This window comes from Agelaius tricolor, unplaced genomic scaffold, assembly GCF_023055355.1.
Source record: "Agelaius tricolor isolate 1412-34295 unplaced genomic scaffold, bAgeTri1.0.p SCAF_5, whole genome shotgun sequence".
Classification (NCBI taxonomy): Eukaryota; Metazoa; Chordata; class Aves; order Passeriformes; family Icteridae; genus Agelaius; species Agelaius tricolor.
In genome coordinates, this window is record NW_027269265.1 from 25,580,789 (window position 1) to 25,594,636 (window position 13,848).

A 13,848-nucleotide genomic window follows, 5' to 3' on the forward strand; every position below is an offset into this window, starting at 1 on the left:
TCCGCGCGCCCCGGTAGGAGGGACGGGGCCGCTCCGCCATGTCGGGTGTGGGCAAAAAAGCTTCGAAGGGCAGGGGCGCGTCGTGCAGGGCAGCGCGCATGCGCCGGGAGGCGGTGGCGGCGGGCTCGTGCCGATGGAGTGGGAGCGGAGGCTGCGGGCCCGCCTGGCCGCGCGCCGCGCGCGTGAGTGCCCCGGGAGCGGGATCGGGAGTGGGCGGGGAAGCGCCCTGGGCTGCCCGCAGTCACCGGCGGGGCCGGGCGGGGCACGGCCGGCGGGGCGAGCGTCGGCCTCTCCGGTTCTGCCGTGCTTCGCCGTGTCCGGGCTGCCGCAGGGGCCGGGCGGGTCCCGGAGTTCCCCTGCGGAGAACCAAACTCCCGCGGTTCAGGGGTCAGGGAGCGGTGAGGGCTGCGAGGGCTGCGCTGCCCGGCCCCGCCGCAGCCGCGGCTGGGAGCGCTTGGGTCGCGGGGGAGCGCAGCCAGCGCTGGCGCAGGTGCGCAGCGACAGCCCCGAGCCGGTCTGAGGGCGGCCCGCAGCTCCCAGGTGTGTCTCAGACAGCGCTGCTGCTCTGCCAGGCAGCCTCACGGAGCTGCTCCGTGAGCTACTCCACACCTTGCAGTGAATCGGGTGTGTGCAGTCATTGAAAGAGAGCTGTGACCATACTCAACATAGTTATGGAACGTATTCTTATGTGGTTGCTCTGTGCTCCGCTCATTTCCACCTCATTTTTGTGTTACCAAACAGCGCAGCCAGATAAGCCCCAGTATTAACTCTGTTTTTCGAGCCCCTTTTTACATTAGAACTCTCTCTGGAGTACAGCGTGAACATTCTTTTCTATGTCAATCAGCCAAAAAGAGTGAGCAAGAGCTAAAGGATGAAGAAATGGAATTGTTCACAAAATATTACATGGAATGGAAAGGAGGGAAAAAAAGTGACAACATGTCATATGCAAACATACCACGATTTTACTACAGGGTAAGTGAAGTATCTGGATAAACTTTTAACAAGAGGCTATTCTGTGTTACAACAAAAAGTTACGCTCGCTCACAGGGACTCTGCAGCTTCAGAAGCTAAAGTAGATTGAAGTCTGAGTGATGTGAATTGCTTAGTCTAATTTTTTGTTTTGTACAATTGTGAATTTCAGCAGTTTTAAATAAGTACTGAGAATCTTATCAGGGTCAGTGAAATGTTTTGCTAATCAGTCTGCTTGGTAAAGATAGGAAGTTGTCTTTCAGAGGCACTTAAAGTTCTAAATAAATTTTGATGTACTGGTGTTACATGTGTGTATCTTCTGTTTCCTGCTTAGACACGGTGGGACGCTGCCTCATGAAAACGGTGGGGCACTGGTCTTGCAGACTAGAGATGGATCTGTTGCTTGCATCATCCATCAGAAATGCTTGGTCCAGCAACCTATTTGTGAGCATGAATCAGATTAGGATGGGAGCACTTGTTGACATCTTGATATTGCTGGTACTCATTAATGTGACTGCTCAGCTGCTGCCAAACCTCTCATGGTCACGTATTCCTTAGGGTCTCACATTTCTGCCAGTGCAGTTCTCAAGTACCTGTGTTTCAGTTGATGGACACATATTCTCCAAGTTCCAGTGGTGCTGTACAGTTTGGCACGTAGATATTGGCAGAACTTTCACACTAGGTGTTCTTTCATCATTTTCATCATCTTTATTTGTTGGCCAAACAAGTCTAGTAGACTTTCACTCTTTGGAAAGTCAGGCCTATGACAGAACAGAATGTTCTGTTTCTCCCAAGTAAAACACAGCAGTAAATGTCTTTTATGTGTGAGCCCTCATGCCTAGCAACCTTGGGAAAGTGCTTACTCAATGGGTTATCTGGTGTTAGGTACCTCTCTCTACTGTTAAAGATGGCCTGTTTTAGGTAAGTGCTTCATTGTTGAAATGGTTTGAGGCAGTGTGCAAGTGATACCTCTTGTAGCAGAAGCAAGTTTGGTAGACTAGCTATTTTCTCTTAAGTGTGACTCAAGACTATCTAAGAATACTTGCTGGATGTGTAGTTTTTGAATGCTCCTGTGCTGAAAATTAAAATGCCACAATGTTTGCAGCTGCCAGCTGAAGATGAAGTCTTGCTTCAGAAATTAAGAGAAGAATCTCGAGCTGTCTTTCTGCAAAGAAAAAGTAGAGAACTGTTGGATAATGAGGAGCTGCAGGTAGGAAAATTATTTCTGTATGTCTTGTAATGGCTTCTGAATGGATTTAGATTATCACCTGTCAGAGTCTGATCTCCTGTCTGCCCACAGAATCTTGTGGTAAGGTTCTTTGTATTTGGGCACACAGTACTTGGTAAAGCTGAAGTGCTGCCTCGCCTTGGGCTGGTAATGCCAGCGTGAAGCTTCCTTGTTCTGATGTATGTGAAGACTAAATGGATGGCTTCCAGTTCTCCAGCATGTTGCAGTGATTTCCCTGGTGGGCCCAGATGATAAAATAAGTTCTGTTTATGTATCACTGAGAGAGACTCCTAAGATGGATGATTTTATTACACTGCAAAGACAAAAGGGATGTGACCTTAGAAATGCTAGTGAGGGAGGGGGAGAGTGCATGTGTTTAGCAGCATTTAAGGGAATGGAAGTAGCACACACTGACTTTTCTGGCTGAACTGACCATGTGTCCTGATTAATTGAGAAACCCTTGCATCAAGCCCACATTTTTCCTGAGTTTCTTTAATGCTATATCTTAAGCACGTTGACATCTCTAAAGAGATATCTTCTTAACTAAATATAAATATCTTTTAAGAATCTGTGGTTTCTACTGGACAAACATCAGACATCACCAATGATTGGGGAAGAAGCAATGATTAATTATGAGAACTTCTTGAAAGTTGGTGAAAAAGCTGGACCAAAATGCAAGTAAGACTTTCTTCTCTTGTATGTACTCATTTTGACTAAACCTAAGTGCTACTGTAACTTTCAGTTGCTAAAATAGAGGGGAACAGTTTAATGGTGAGAAAAAATCATATCCATAGTTACTGATTAACTGGTTCCTTTACATCCTTGCAAAGGTGTATTCTGCCTCTCTGAGGTGACTTGTAATAGAGGTGCCTAAAAGAATGGTAGTGCATCTTTTTGAAGAAAAATTTTTATCAGCATCAACAGTTTTAGATGTCAGTAGTCAGCAAACAGCACATTATATAAATGAATTGGAAATATGTCTCCAGTGGTATTGCCTAACCTTCCCTAATATCTTCTGATGCAGAATTTCCTACCAGATGTGCACGGTGTGCAGTGAATGGTAGTTCTTTATGCTCCTTTTGGAGATGGCTGTTGTGCACATAGCTTTGTGATTGAAATTTGGGCAGAAGCCAATTATTTGTCAGTACTGGCAGTTTCTTTTATGTGCTTATTGTTGTAGAAGTTTGGAAGCTACCAAGCACATTGTACTGAAGAGAAATTGAATAAAAGCTCTCTAAAGTTGTACCTCACTGAAAAGTCTCATGAGCAGAAGAGGTAGCTGCTTTTTATGCAGTTTACTGTTGTTACTTGGTAGGATTCCACCTCATGACTGCAGTGTACTGTATTATCACATTCTGTGTTAAAACATTATTTTACAGGATCTGTAAATGCCAAATACTGTAACTGGATCTGTCAGTGCAGTGTAATCAGATGGGTGTTTGTTTTGCAGGCAATTCTTTACAGCAAAGATCTTTGCTAAATTACTCCATAATGATCCTTATGGGAGAATCTCTATCATGCAGTTCTTCAATTATGTCATGCGAAAAGGTTAGTGAGTGCTTCTTCTGTGTTAGAAGTTGTTTCATTTTAAGGCTTTTTCAGCTTTATTTGTTACTTGATGTTCCCTTCAACAGTAGTGAGATCTGTCCTTAACTACAAATACTGTTTATTTTGAGGCTTGGGATTTTTTTCTTGTTACTGGAAGGTGGGAGTCCATCATACCTCTGAAATCCACCTCTCCCTAGTCATTATTATTATTATGTTTGTAATATATACATGTCATTCTGATTTCCTTTATTCAGGCAATACTGTGAACTGCAAAGCAATACAGTTTCATGGCAAGTGTGATCTTAACCACTGTGATCAGGCAGATAGCTTTGTTTGCCATTTGTCCTTCTACATTGATGTCTGTATTTTTTAACTGTGTGTCAGATATGTCAGTATGTTTCTGTGCTTGTCACTTACCATGCTTGCAGCTATTTTTATTATAAATAGCCACTTGGGCTGAAAAATGCCCTTTTTTTTTTAATATGTATTAGATGTTGTTTAAAAATACTGGGCTGGCTAGCAGAAAGGAAGATTGTCTCATTATCTTTTGCCCTGGCTACTGTGTTCTTAGCTCTGCTAAAGCAGATTTAAGAGAACAGCACCTTTTTCTGAGCAGCTCAGCCTGCCTAACTTAAAGTTTTGTGATGCAAGGGATGAGAAATGTGTTGAGCAGGAAGCATGATATGCAGGTGTGCACAATATGCAAGGAATGAGTAATAGACCCATTTCCAGCAACAAACCCAAAAGCTGCAGGATAGGAGACTTGTGGCAAAGCCTGTTAGGATTGTATGCATTTCAGAAAGGCCCACCCAGACAGACAGAGGTTTTTCAGAGCTTGTTTCACCCAGAAGTTTTGAGTCTTGTGTATTTAGCATGATGCCTTTCTTCTAAGCAAACAAACAAAATAGTAATTAAAAAAAAAAAAGCCACCACCACCACCAAATCACTTCATGTGTGATACATTTACCTTTAAACTTAAGCCAGCAACAAAACAGCCTCACAGTATAATGCCTGCTATCTGACTCTTAGCACACCGTGCCAAACACTTACGTTGAAGAGTGAATGTTCTGAAGGACAGCTGATATTGCATAAGAGGGACTTTTGAACTGTTTCTTCAGAAAATGGGAGTTAAATTTAATGTTGAGTATGTGAATAATAGTTTTTATTAATCTAATTTATTAATTTTAATTATTCTTATACTCCATCACTGTTACAGTGCTTTGACAATGGCTTCAAGCACATTGTCCTGTAGATTTTCCAGTTAATGTGCCTTCTCATTACAAAGACAGATGTTTCTATGATTCTAATTCTTGTCTTGTAACTCAGAACTGAGGGCCTGTCCTTTGGCTGTAGCTGCAGTGTCTGGTGCTATACAAGGGCTTGAGAAATCTATCTGTATATGACATAGTGCAGCTGTTTAGTGCAGTGAAAATGCACTGCTACACATTTCTTAGTCAGTAAGAGAGAAGAATCCATATGATTCCAATATCATCAACTGTGTGTGCTTGCAGCCTGGAAAGCCTGGGCTGCATCAAAAGAAGCATGGCCAGCAGGTCAGGGGAGATGATTCTCCCTCTCTGCTCCGAGACTCTTGAGACCCCATCTGGAGTCAGCACAGGAAAGATGTGAGCCTCTCCTGTGACCACAGGCTGAGAGAGTTGGGGTTTGTCCAGCCTGGAGAGGAGAAGGCTTTGGGGGAGCCCTCATTGTGGACTTGAGTACTTTAAGGGAGTGTATAAAATGGAGAGAGAGTGACTTCTTAGCCAGGCAGTGATAGGACAAGGAGAATACAATTTTGCAATAGGTAAGACAATACAGTTTTGCAGTAGGTAGGACAATACAGTTTTATATTAAAAGAGGAGACATTTAGAGTAGCTGTTAGGAAGAAATACTTAGAGGGTGGTGAGGCACTGGAACAGATTGTCCAGAGAAGTTGTGGATGCAGCATCCCTGGAAGTGTTCTAGGCCAGGTTGGATGGGGCTTTGAGCAATCTGATCTAGTGGGTGGTATCCCTGCCTGTGGCAGGGGGAGGCTAGAACTAGGTGATCTTAAGGGTTGCTTCTAATCCTAGCCATTCTATGATACACCAAATAAAATGTGGTGTCTGCTCAGCCTTTTTTCACATCTAGTTATTATAAGGCAGTCGTGGCAATGGTGTATGTTTATATTATAAAGAGTATATATTTATGAGGTGTATATTTATAGTATACTGCAAGTGACTCTTAAAAATTTAGAGACTGAAACAGTGTTTCTAAGCAGTACATGACATGGCTTTGCTTAAGGCTCAGGAAAATGGGAAGAAGCACTTAAAATCCAGCTGTGCCTGGCCTCTAGAATAACATCAAATTTTGGCATAAACTTAAAAGCCCCATAGGTGTCTTGCATTGTAATTCTGTTTTCTGTTTCACAGTATGGCTTCATCAGACAAGAATAGGTCTCAGTTTATATGATGTGGCAGGACAAGGCTACCTCAGAGAATCAGTAAGTAAATTCTTGATTAACCTAATGTCTCTCTTTAAATCAAATGACAGAGTATCAGAAAGATCCCAATTTCTTCTAGCCTTGTCTTGTAAAAGGTTATATCATAACATAGATTTGGGGTGGGCACATTTGTTTGGATAAATTGCAATTCATGTATTCAAGAGATGTGGTGGTGAGAGTGGTGCTAGCCTTTTAAACTTATGGGTAGTTTTCTGAAAAAAGGATTGTATCTACAAAGATTTTGTCATTAGCACTAGATTACTAGATTTAGTAGGATATGATAAAAATCACAAATTATTCTTCAGTGAATTATTCTCCTGTTCTAAAATGAGGTAAATATTATAAAGTAAATAAAAATGTCCTAGTTACCACTCAACTTAAAGAAAAAAGATTTATTGAAGAATATTAAGCAATGGGATAAGCCAATCAGGAGTTACGCCCCTGATACTTGAAAAAGCTACAGTGGAATGCATTTATATTTACATATAGATATCATGTACTTTGTTAAATTCTGATTCATTAATAGGTTGTTTCAGCCCTAGAATAACATGTGCATGTATATGATCTGGGATTTCTTGCACATAGACAGAAGCTTTTTTACCTGCTTTCATGCCCTTTTCTGCATTGTTGCAGGACTGTATTTTTAACAAAATACACTTGAAAGCAAGGAGGGAATATAGCAAACATGGAACAATAATAATGTTCTATGCTTGTTTCCTTTTCTTAATTCTGCAGGATTTAGAAAACTATATTTTGGAACTCATCCCTACTTTGCCACAACTGGATGGCTTAGAAAAATCTTTTTACTCCTTTTATGTCTGCACAGCAGTTAGGAAGTTCTTCTTCTTTCTGGATCCTCTCAGAACAGGTAGGTCCCTTAAAATGCTTCCACTGAAGCTACTTGTGTTTTCAAAGCAATGTGTAGTTGTCCTGGTAGGGTTTTGTTCAGCATTGAAGATTATTCTCCACTGAATATGACTCTTTATTGTAGTCTAATAATCTACTTTTACAGCTAATGAATTTCTGTGTGATACCTATCAGCTGAGGTACTATAGAATTATCTCTCAAACACTGACAAATAAGATACTGTTTCATCATAATGAGCCATTAGCAGTAGCTAATTTTTTGTTTAGGGTGAATAGAAAATGCAACAACCAACAACACAACTGCTTGTCAGAACATCCACAGAGCTGTGGAAATGCTCAGGATGGTTAGAGTGATGTGCTTTTCCTGTGATTAAATCTGTGTGCCATGTAGACCCACTAGGAGAGGTCTGCAGTTAGGTCTGATAATGCTTGTTACAAGTGTAGCTCCCTCCTATGGCCTCGATTTAAGTCACAAACTGCATGTGTTTTCAAGGTCCAGCTGTGCCCCTTGTAAAGGTCAGAATTGTGTGGGCAGCAGCCTCTGGCAGAGGTAATTGCAAACGTTTGGAGAGGTGGGTGGGAAGTTTTAAGTGCCATTATTTTGCACAGCTGTTAGCACAGGGTCTGTGCACCAGTCAGAGCTGCACCAGCAGAAGTGCATTCTGCTGCCTTAGCTTTGTGTCACAGCTGGAGTTTTGAAGGTGTAAGAATACCATGTCACTTAGGAGATTAGTATTTCATCAAATGTTTTAAGCATGCTTTCTTTGCATTTTTATTTTACATTTTGAGTAGTTGATATTGAACATTCACATTTATTTTAATCTAGTTTTCTGGCATTTAAGGCTTCAGGATAGCTCCTGCCAATATCAGTAGTTTTGTCCAAACATTTTAAAAGGTATTTTATTTTATCTCTGAAATTAGAGCCTTATCCTTGATGTTAGACATGAGTTTTGTTTAGCTTTTGTTCCTTAAAAGGGCATCTTTTTCTGCTCCAAATACTTCTTTCTTAAGTAGAACCACCTAAATGAGAATAGTCAAATGGATATGTTGGCTGAGCAACTGTTAAAATGTATTTTCTTTTTCTTGCTGCAGGGAAGATAAAGATACAGGATATTTTAGCTTGCAGCTTCCTGGATGATTTACTGGAGGTAAAAGTCTCTAACATATACTGTTGTATTTTAATTTACTCTTTCTGAATTCTAACTTTATGTTTCACTTAGTTAAGGGATGAAGAACTTTCTAAAGAAAGTCAGGAAACAAATTGGTTTTCTGCTCCTTCTGCATTAAGAGTTTATGGTAGGTTCCTTTATATGCCAACACTTTTCTTCTCCTCTTTCTTGTATGACTTAGTCACATTATTACTGCTATTTTTCCTCTGCTTTTGTCATGTTAAATCCTCCTGCTAACTTGTCTTTTCAAATCCTCTATTCACCCTTTCAGTTTATCTTCCTGACTTTCTTCATCATTTTGGTTCTCCGCTGTTGCTCTTTATTGTGGTGTTAAAATCTGTCACTTTGTTGCACAAGGTACAAGATTCCTCTGTAACCTTCTCTTCTGGCTCTGTTCATGCCTTTGCATCCTCTTTAGCTCTTTATTAATGCTTACAGCATATTTCTATAAAGTAATATGCTCTTAGCCTTCTGCTCCTCTCTCAGTATCCACAGCTATTCACTTATATTAGAACTGCTGACACCTCATTATGGGAATCCCACTTCTCTCCCTCCGTGTTCTGTACTTATTTCTGATGCTTTATGAATATTATTGTGAATCTAGTAAATTCTCACTTAACTGCATTAATTTATTATGGAAATTGGAAAATTTAGTATTTAATTGTTTATTTTTCTCTGTTGAAAGAATTCTTTTCTGATAGAGGTATATTATGGTTTGCTTTTTTTATCTCCTTGCTAGGTCAGTACTTAAACCTTGATAAAGATCACAATGGCATGCTCAGCAAAGAAGAACTATCCCGATATGGAACAGGGACTCTGACCAACATATTTTTGGATCGTGTCTTTCAGGAATGCTTAACTTATGATGGTGAAATGGTAATTACATGTTTTCCCTTTGTCCACAGCATAACATCTTTGGCTTATTGAGTTTATAAGTGTCTAATAGTATCTTCACCTCAAGCTACTCTTTAAAGAAACTTTTGTTTAACATTGTGCACTCAAATGACCATGCAACATATTAGCAAGTTAATTTTCTTAAGAGCAAGGTGATTGTAGTGTGGCCTAAAAAAATTGCTTGTTTGAAAAAGCAGAGGTGATAGAGAATCCAGACAGCCTAGGATAAAGCCACTTGTAGATTCAGTTACAAAAGTGCATGTTGAAAAAATGTATAGATGCAGCAATACTTTCTAGTTATATGTAATGCTTTAAAGAGAAGCAAAGACAAGTGGCACACTTGAGATTAGTGCAAGTTAGCTAAGCTGTCAACTTCTTCATGATGACAACTGGTTTTCATCTTAAGCTTTCCATAGATATGAAAAATGAGAAGTCTAACTAATTTAAACACCTTATATCTATATTGTTTGAAGCTTTACTTAATGTTCAGCCACAATTCTTGTCTGCATTCAGATGACTGGAATGTGAAGTGATAAGTTACAAATTCACCATTCAGCCCTTTTGCCGTTTTTTTTGTTAGAATCCCATAATCACTGAGGTCATGAGGGATCCTCTTGGTTTTCCTGTTCTGGTCTTGTACCAGTAGGTTCATCTCTCTTGTGTGGGGGAGACCAGGGCAGGATGCAGTGCCTGGATGTAGCACCAGCAGCGCTGAGTAGGGAAGGATGACCTTCCTCATCTTGCCACCAAAGCGTTTCCTAATGCAGCTGAGGGTGCTGGCAGCAGCATTTGCTGCAGGGGCCTGTTGCAAAGCTGCTTCCTGATAGTCAGCCCCCAGCTCTGCAGGTACAGGGGGTTATTCCTTCCCAGATGCAGGATTTTGCATTCCCTCTGTTGAACTCAGTGAGGCTCCTGTTAGCCCATTTTTCCAGGCTGTCAAGCTCCCTCTGAATGACAGCACAGCTCCCTGGTGTTACAGGTAAACAGGGTAATTATGCACACAGGGCTGGAGGAGTTCTGACCTTGTCACAGCTGTATCTTGATTGGGAAACCAAGAATCCATACTAATGAAAAAGAAAAGTGTGATACTTGTTTGGAACATTAGTTAATGTTTCTTGCATGTAATTTGCCAAACCACCGACTCTGGCTTAAGGATTATGTAATTGGCCATATAGTTCACTATTTGGTACCAGTAGGCTTACTGCCACTAGACATTTAATTTATGATAATGAAAACATTTTATATGTTTTTTCTTCACTAGTTGGGTATGTTCAGCAGTTTAAATATATAGTAAACATTGTTTAAAAGCATATATATGGCATGTTTCACTTGGATTTATGCTTGGAATGCTATTTTGCCTCTAAAATTGCAGGATTTTCCGTTATCAGCAGACATTAAAAACTAACTTTTCTGTGCACATTAGTGGTAGCAGCCATTTTCTATTTCATGTTGTCTTTTTCAGAAAATAAACTGATCCCCTAGAATGAAATAGCTGCCAATTATAGAGTTCCTGCTTGCAAAATCAATTTAGAAAGAAGACTGTAATAAACATGATTGTATCTACTTCTAGGACTATAAAACCTACCTGGACTTTGTGCTTGCATTAGAAAACAGAAAGGAGCCTGCAGCTCTGCAATATATTTTCAAACTGCTTGATATAGAGAACAAAGGACACCTGAATGTCTTTTCCCTTAATTATTTCTTTAGGGTAAGTCTCTTTATAAGTAGGCCATTTTCTGTGTTTATAGTGTTGCAGCCTATGTGCTTCTGCATGCAGATCTGCAGGAAATCACTTTAAATTACCAATAGCCACAGGCAGGCTAGTAATGACTTCTAAGAAGATCTAATTTTTTTTTTAAAGACTAAAATTGGAAAGATTTCAAAAGGTATTTTCAGTAGTTTATCTGCAGTTGAAATTAACTGGTTTGATTTTGAGTAGGAAAACTATTTTCTATTGATTTGGGATGGTTTTTTTTTTAAACTGAAAATGGTCCTAAGATTATGTGATGATTGCCTGTTAAAATCTTTTATGATAGTTCTAATTGATTATTGCCCATGGTTTTAATTTCAACTGTAATACTGAAATTCACTAAAAGAGATGAAGATAATGAAATTTATTTATAGGCCTATACAGCTGTGGGATTTTTTCATTCAGTGCTTTGCTTGCAAAAAGCTTATTGCATTTTTCATAGTCTGCATTTATACCTGTTGCTTCTAAAATAGATTTGAACTAAGCTTAATTTTTTTTTTTTTTAGTTGCTGTTCAAATTAACTTAAGATTGTCAAATGTTTCTCCAAACTGTGGTTTGTGTGTGATGGTTTTTGTTGTTTTGGATTTTTTTTTCTTCTGACTAGTGGTGATTTTGGTTGGGAAAGGGGGCAGGTGTTTTGTTGTTCCATCTTGTTTTTCTCATCGATACCTGAGATATCTTGGGAAGTGCTCTGCAGTAAAACAGTATTTTTGCTGTGGATGGTTCCAGCTGAGTTATGAGCTTGATGCTTTATTCATGTGCAGGATTCCCTCAGTAGTATCTATTCAGACACAGGGACAGGCACTCCAAACTTTGTTATATGGATCTTTGCATTATAAAATAATAATGTCCTTGTGCTTAGCTATCTGCTTGAAGGATGAAGAACAAGGTACAGACTACATAGAGTCAGTAAAGCATTCAGGCCTGCTCAAGGCACGATCCTATACACACCTTATTTCTGTATTGATCTGTATCCATCTCCTTTTGGACATGGAACATTCTAAGTTTTTCTTGAAATCAGAACAGTTCCTCTTGACTGTGAATGATTGATTGCTTTTCTGCCAGCATTAAGTGTGAATAGGTCTGCACCTACAGAGGCTGTGCAGCTTGTGCTAGTGAAAGAGTTTTGTTCACAGCTGTTACTTGCAGATGTAGGTTTGGTGGTGCAGGTGTTTAAATAGTACCTCATTAAAATAATTGCTTTGTCTTTCTGTTCATTGATCATTTTCCTTTTCTCTTTCCTTAGCCTGTATTTCATACTGTGTCAGAAATGGAACCTTATGGCTCGAGTGTAGTAATATCTTAAGTTTTGAGTGTTGAGGGACACAATATGCAAATTGCTCAAACACTGGTCATAATAAAAGTGAGATTCATATCATATTCATTAAGAACTGTAAACTTAGAGATGTGTATCATTGATAATGCCTTAACTCACCCTCACCTCACATATGGAAGAAAAATTACTGCAAGCTGTACCATGAATGCTTTGTTAGAGGGCAATACAGCTTAAAATGCAGAAGCATTTAATAACTTTTGTACAGTGTCAGTATAATACTACACTAGCCATTCCTAACTTCTCCTTTTTCTAGGCTATTCAGGAACAAATGAAAATTCATGGACAAGAACCAGTTTCTTTTCAGGATGTCAAGGTTAGCTTTACCAAATGGAGTACTGTGTAAAATCTGTGAATAAGCATTTAATAATTTAATTGTGTTACATCATAATTTCTAGGTTGCTGTATGTTTACTTGGAGAGTACTAGAAATGAGCTGACTTGTCCCACTCATAGGTTTGAAAATGCCTTTCTAGTCAGCAGTTGCTCTGTAAAATAACTGATGTGTTCTTGTAGTTTCCTTAATAATAGACAAATTACCTGTTAAATACATGTTGCTGTTTCTTACACTTGAAAGTACTTGCTAAGTCCGTTTTACAGTTCTGGGGATCATTCCTTGGGGGACAGGGGGCAGACTGGTGACTGAAACAAACAGCCTATAAAACTGATTACTGCCTACTGTATATTTAGTTTCAGTACTTAAAGTACAAGAGCTTCTACAAAATTTAGCTCGTACAAGTGAACTGAGATTCATTTTGCCACTTTGAGGCTGAAGTCTCCCCAGAAAAGCAAATTCTTGAGATGTGGGAGCTGAGGATGCTGCTCTGAACTGTAGCCAATCAGTCAGTGTGCTTTGTCTTAAATGCTTTGGGGCTTAACAGCTGCTTTTTGTGAATTGGTGCGGGTGGCACTAGTTACCCAAAGATCATTCTGTATATGGTATGAAATAGCCATTCTTCTGCTCATTAATGTGTGGGGCTTTTCTCCCAATTTTGACTTGTCTTTCATAGGATGAAATCTTTGATATGGTGAAGCCTAAGGACCCTTACAAAATCTCCCTTCAAGACTTGATCAATAGCAGTCAAGGAGACACTGTTACCAGCATTCTGATTGATCTGAATGGGTTCTGGACCTATGAGAACAGAGAGGTCCTTGTGGCCAGCGACAGTGACAGCACTGCTGATGGTGATGATACGTGACTGCCAGTGGGAGCAGACTGTATCCACAGAGATCTCCATCTGATGGGCCAACTGCTGGAAGCTGGAAATGTTCATTATCTGAATTAATTCCTCTTCCATTTTACTTCTCTCCCTTCCTCCTCTGCCCCACATATGATATAAAATGTGGTACATAAACAAATCACAGAACTAATTTCTGAAACCAAAAAAGCAAGTGCTGTTTAAGAGCCAAAAGAACCTTTTTTTAAAAATAAATATTTTTGGACTTTTTTCATGTGTACCAAGCCCTGTTCTTATTTAAATACCTTATTCTACGTGTGAATTTAACCTGAAAGTAAGAATGTGGTTCTTGGTATCTTCAGCACTGGCAAGTATCCGCTCCCCCATCCCAAGCCTCCCTCTCCATTCTGCATGGCTTCCTCTAATGACAG

At 39.8% G+C, this 13,848-nt stretch overlaps 1 protein-coding gene across 1 annotated transcript; it reads left to right on the top strand.

Moving 5' to 3' along the window:
• Nucleotides 1–17: 17 nt before the first annotated feature.
• PPP2R3C (protein phosphatase 2 regulatory subunit B''gamma) lies at nucleotides 18–13,687 on the top strand. The gene is made up of 13 exons (XM_071426899.1): nucleotides 18–182; nucleotides 845–972; nucleotides 2,075–2,179; nucleotides 2,763–2,875; nucleotides 3,648–3,745; nucleotides 6,157–6,227; nucleotides 6,963–7,095; nucleotides 8,186–8,241; nucleotides 8,314–8,389; nucleotides 9,002–9,138; nucleotides 10,727–10,864; nucleotides 12,497–12,556; nucleotides 13,250–13,687. The coding sequence occupies exons 1-13, from the start codon at nucleotides 134–136 to the stop codon at nucleotides 13,436–13,438; spliced, it is 1,353 nt and encodes a 450-aa protein (XP_071283000.1). The 5' UTR covers nucleotides 18–133; the 3' UTR covers nucleotides 13,439–13,687.
• The last annotated feature ends 161 nt before the right edge of the window (nucleotides 13,688–13,848 follow it).

Bases quoted from the DNA above. Each gene is read 5' to 3' on its own strand.
- PPP2R3C (XM_071426899.1), top strand. From the start codon at position 134: ATGGAGTGGGAGCGGAGGCTGCGGGCCCGCCTGGCCGCGCGCCGCGCG. The intron at 973-2,074 runs GTAAGTGAAGTA...CAATGTTTGCAG, and splicing joins TACCACGATTTTACTACAGG to CTGCCAGCTGAAGATGAAGT. The intron at 8,390-9,001 runs GTAGGTTCCTTT...TCTCCTTGCTAG, and splicing joins TTCTGCATTAAGAGTTTATG to GTCAGTACTTAAACCTTGAT.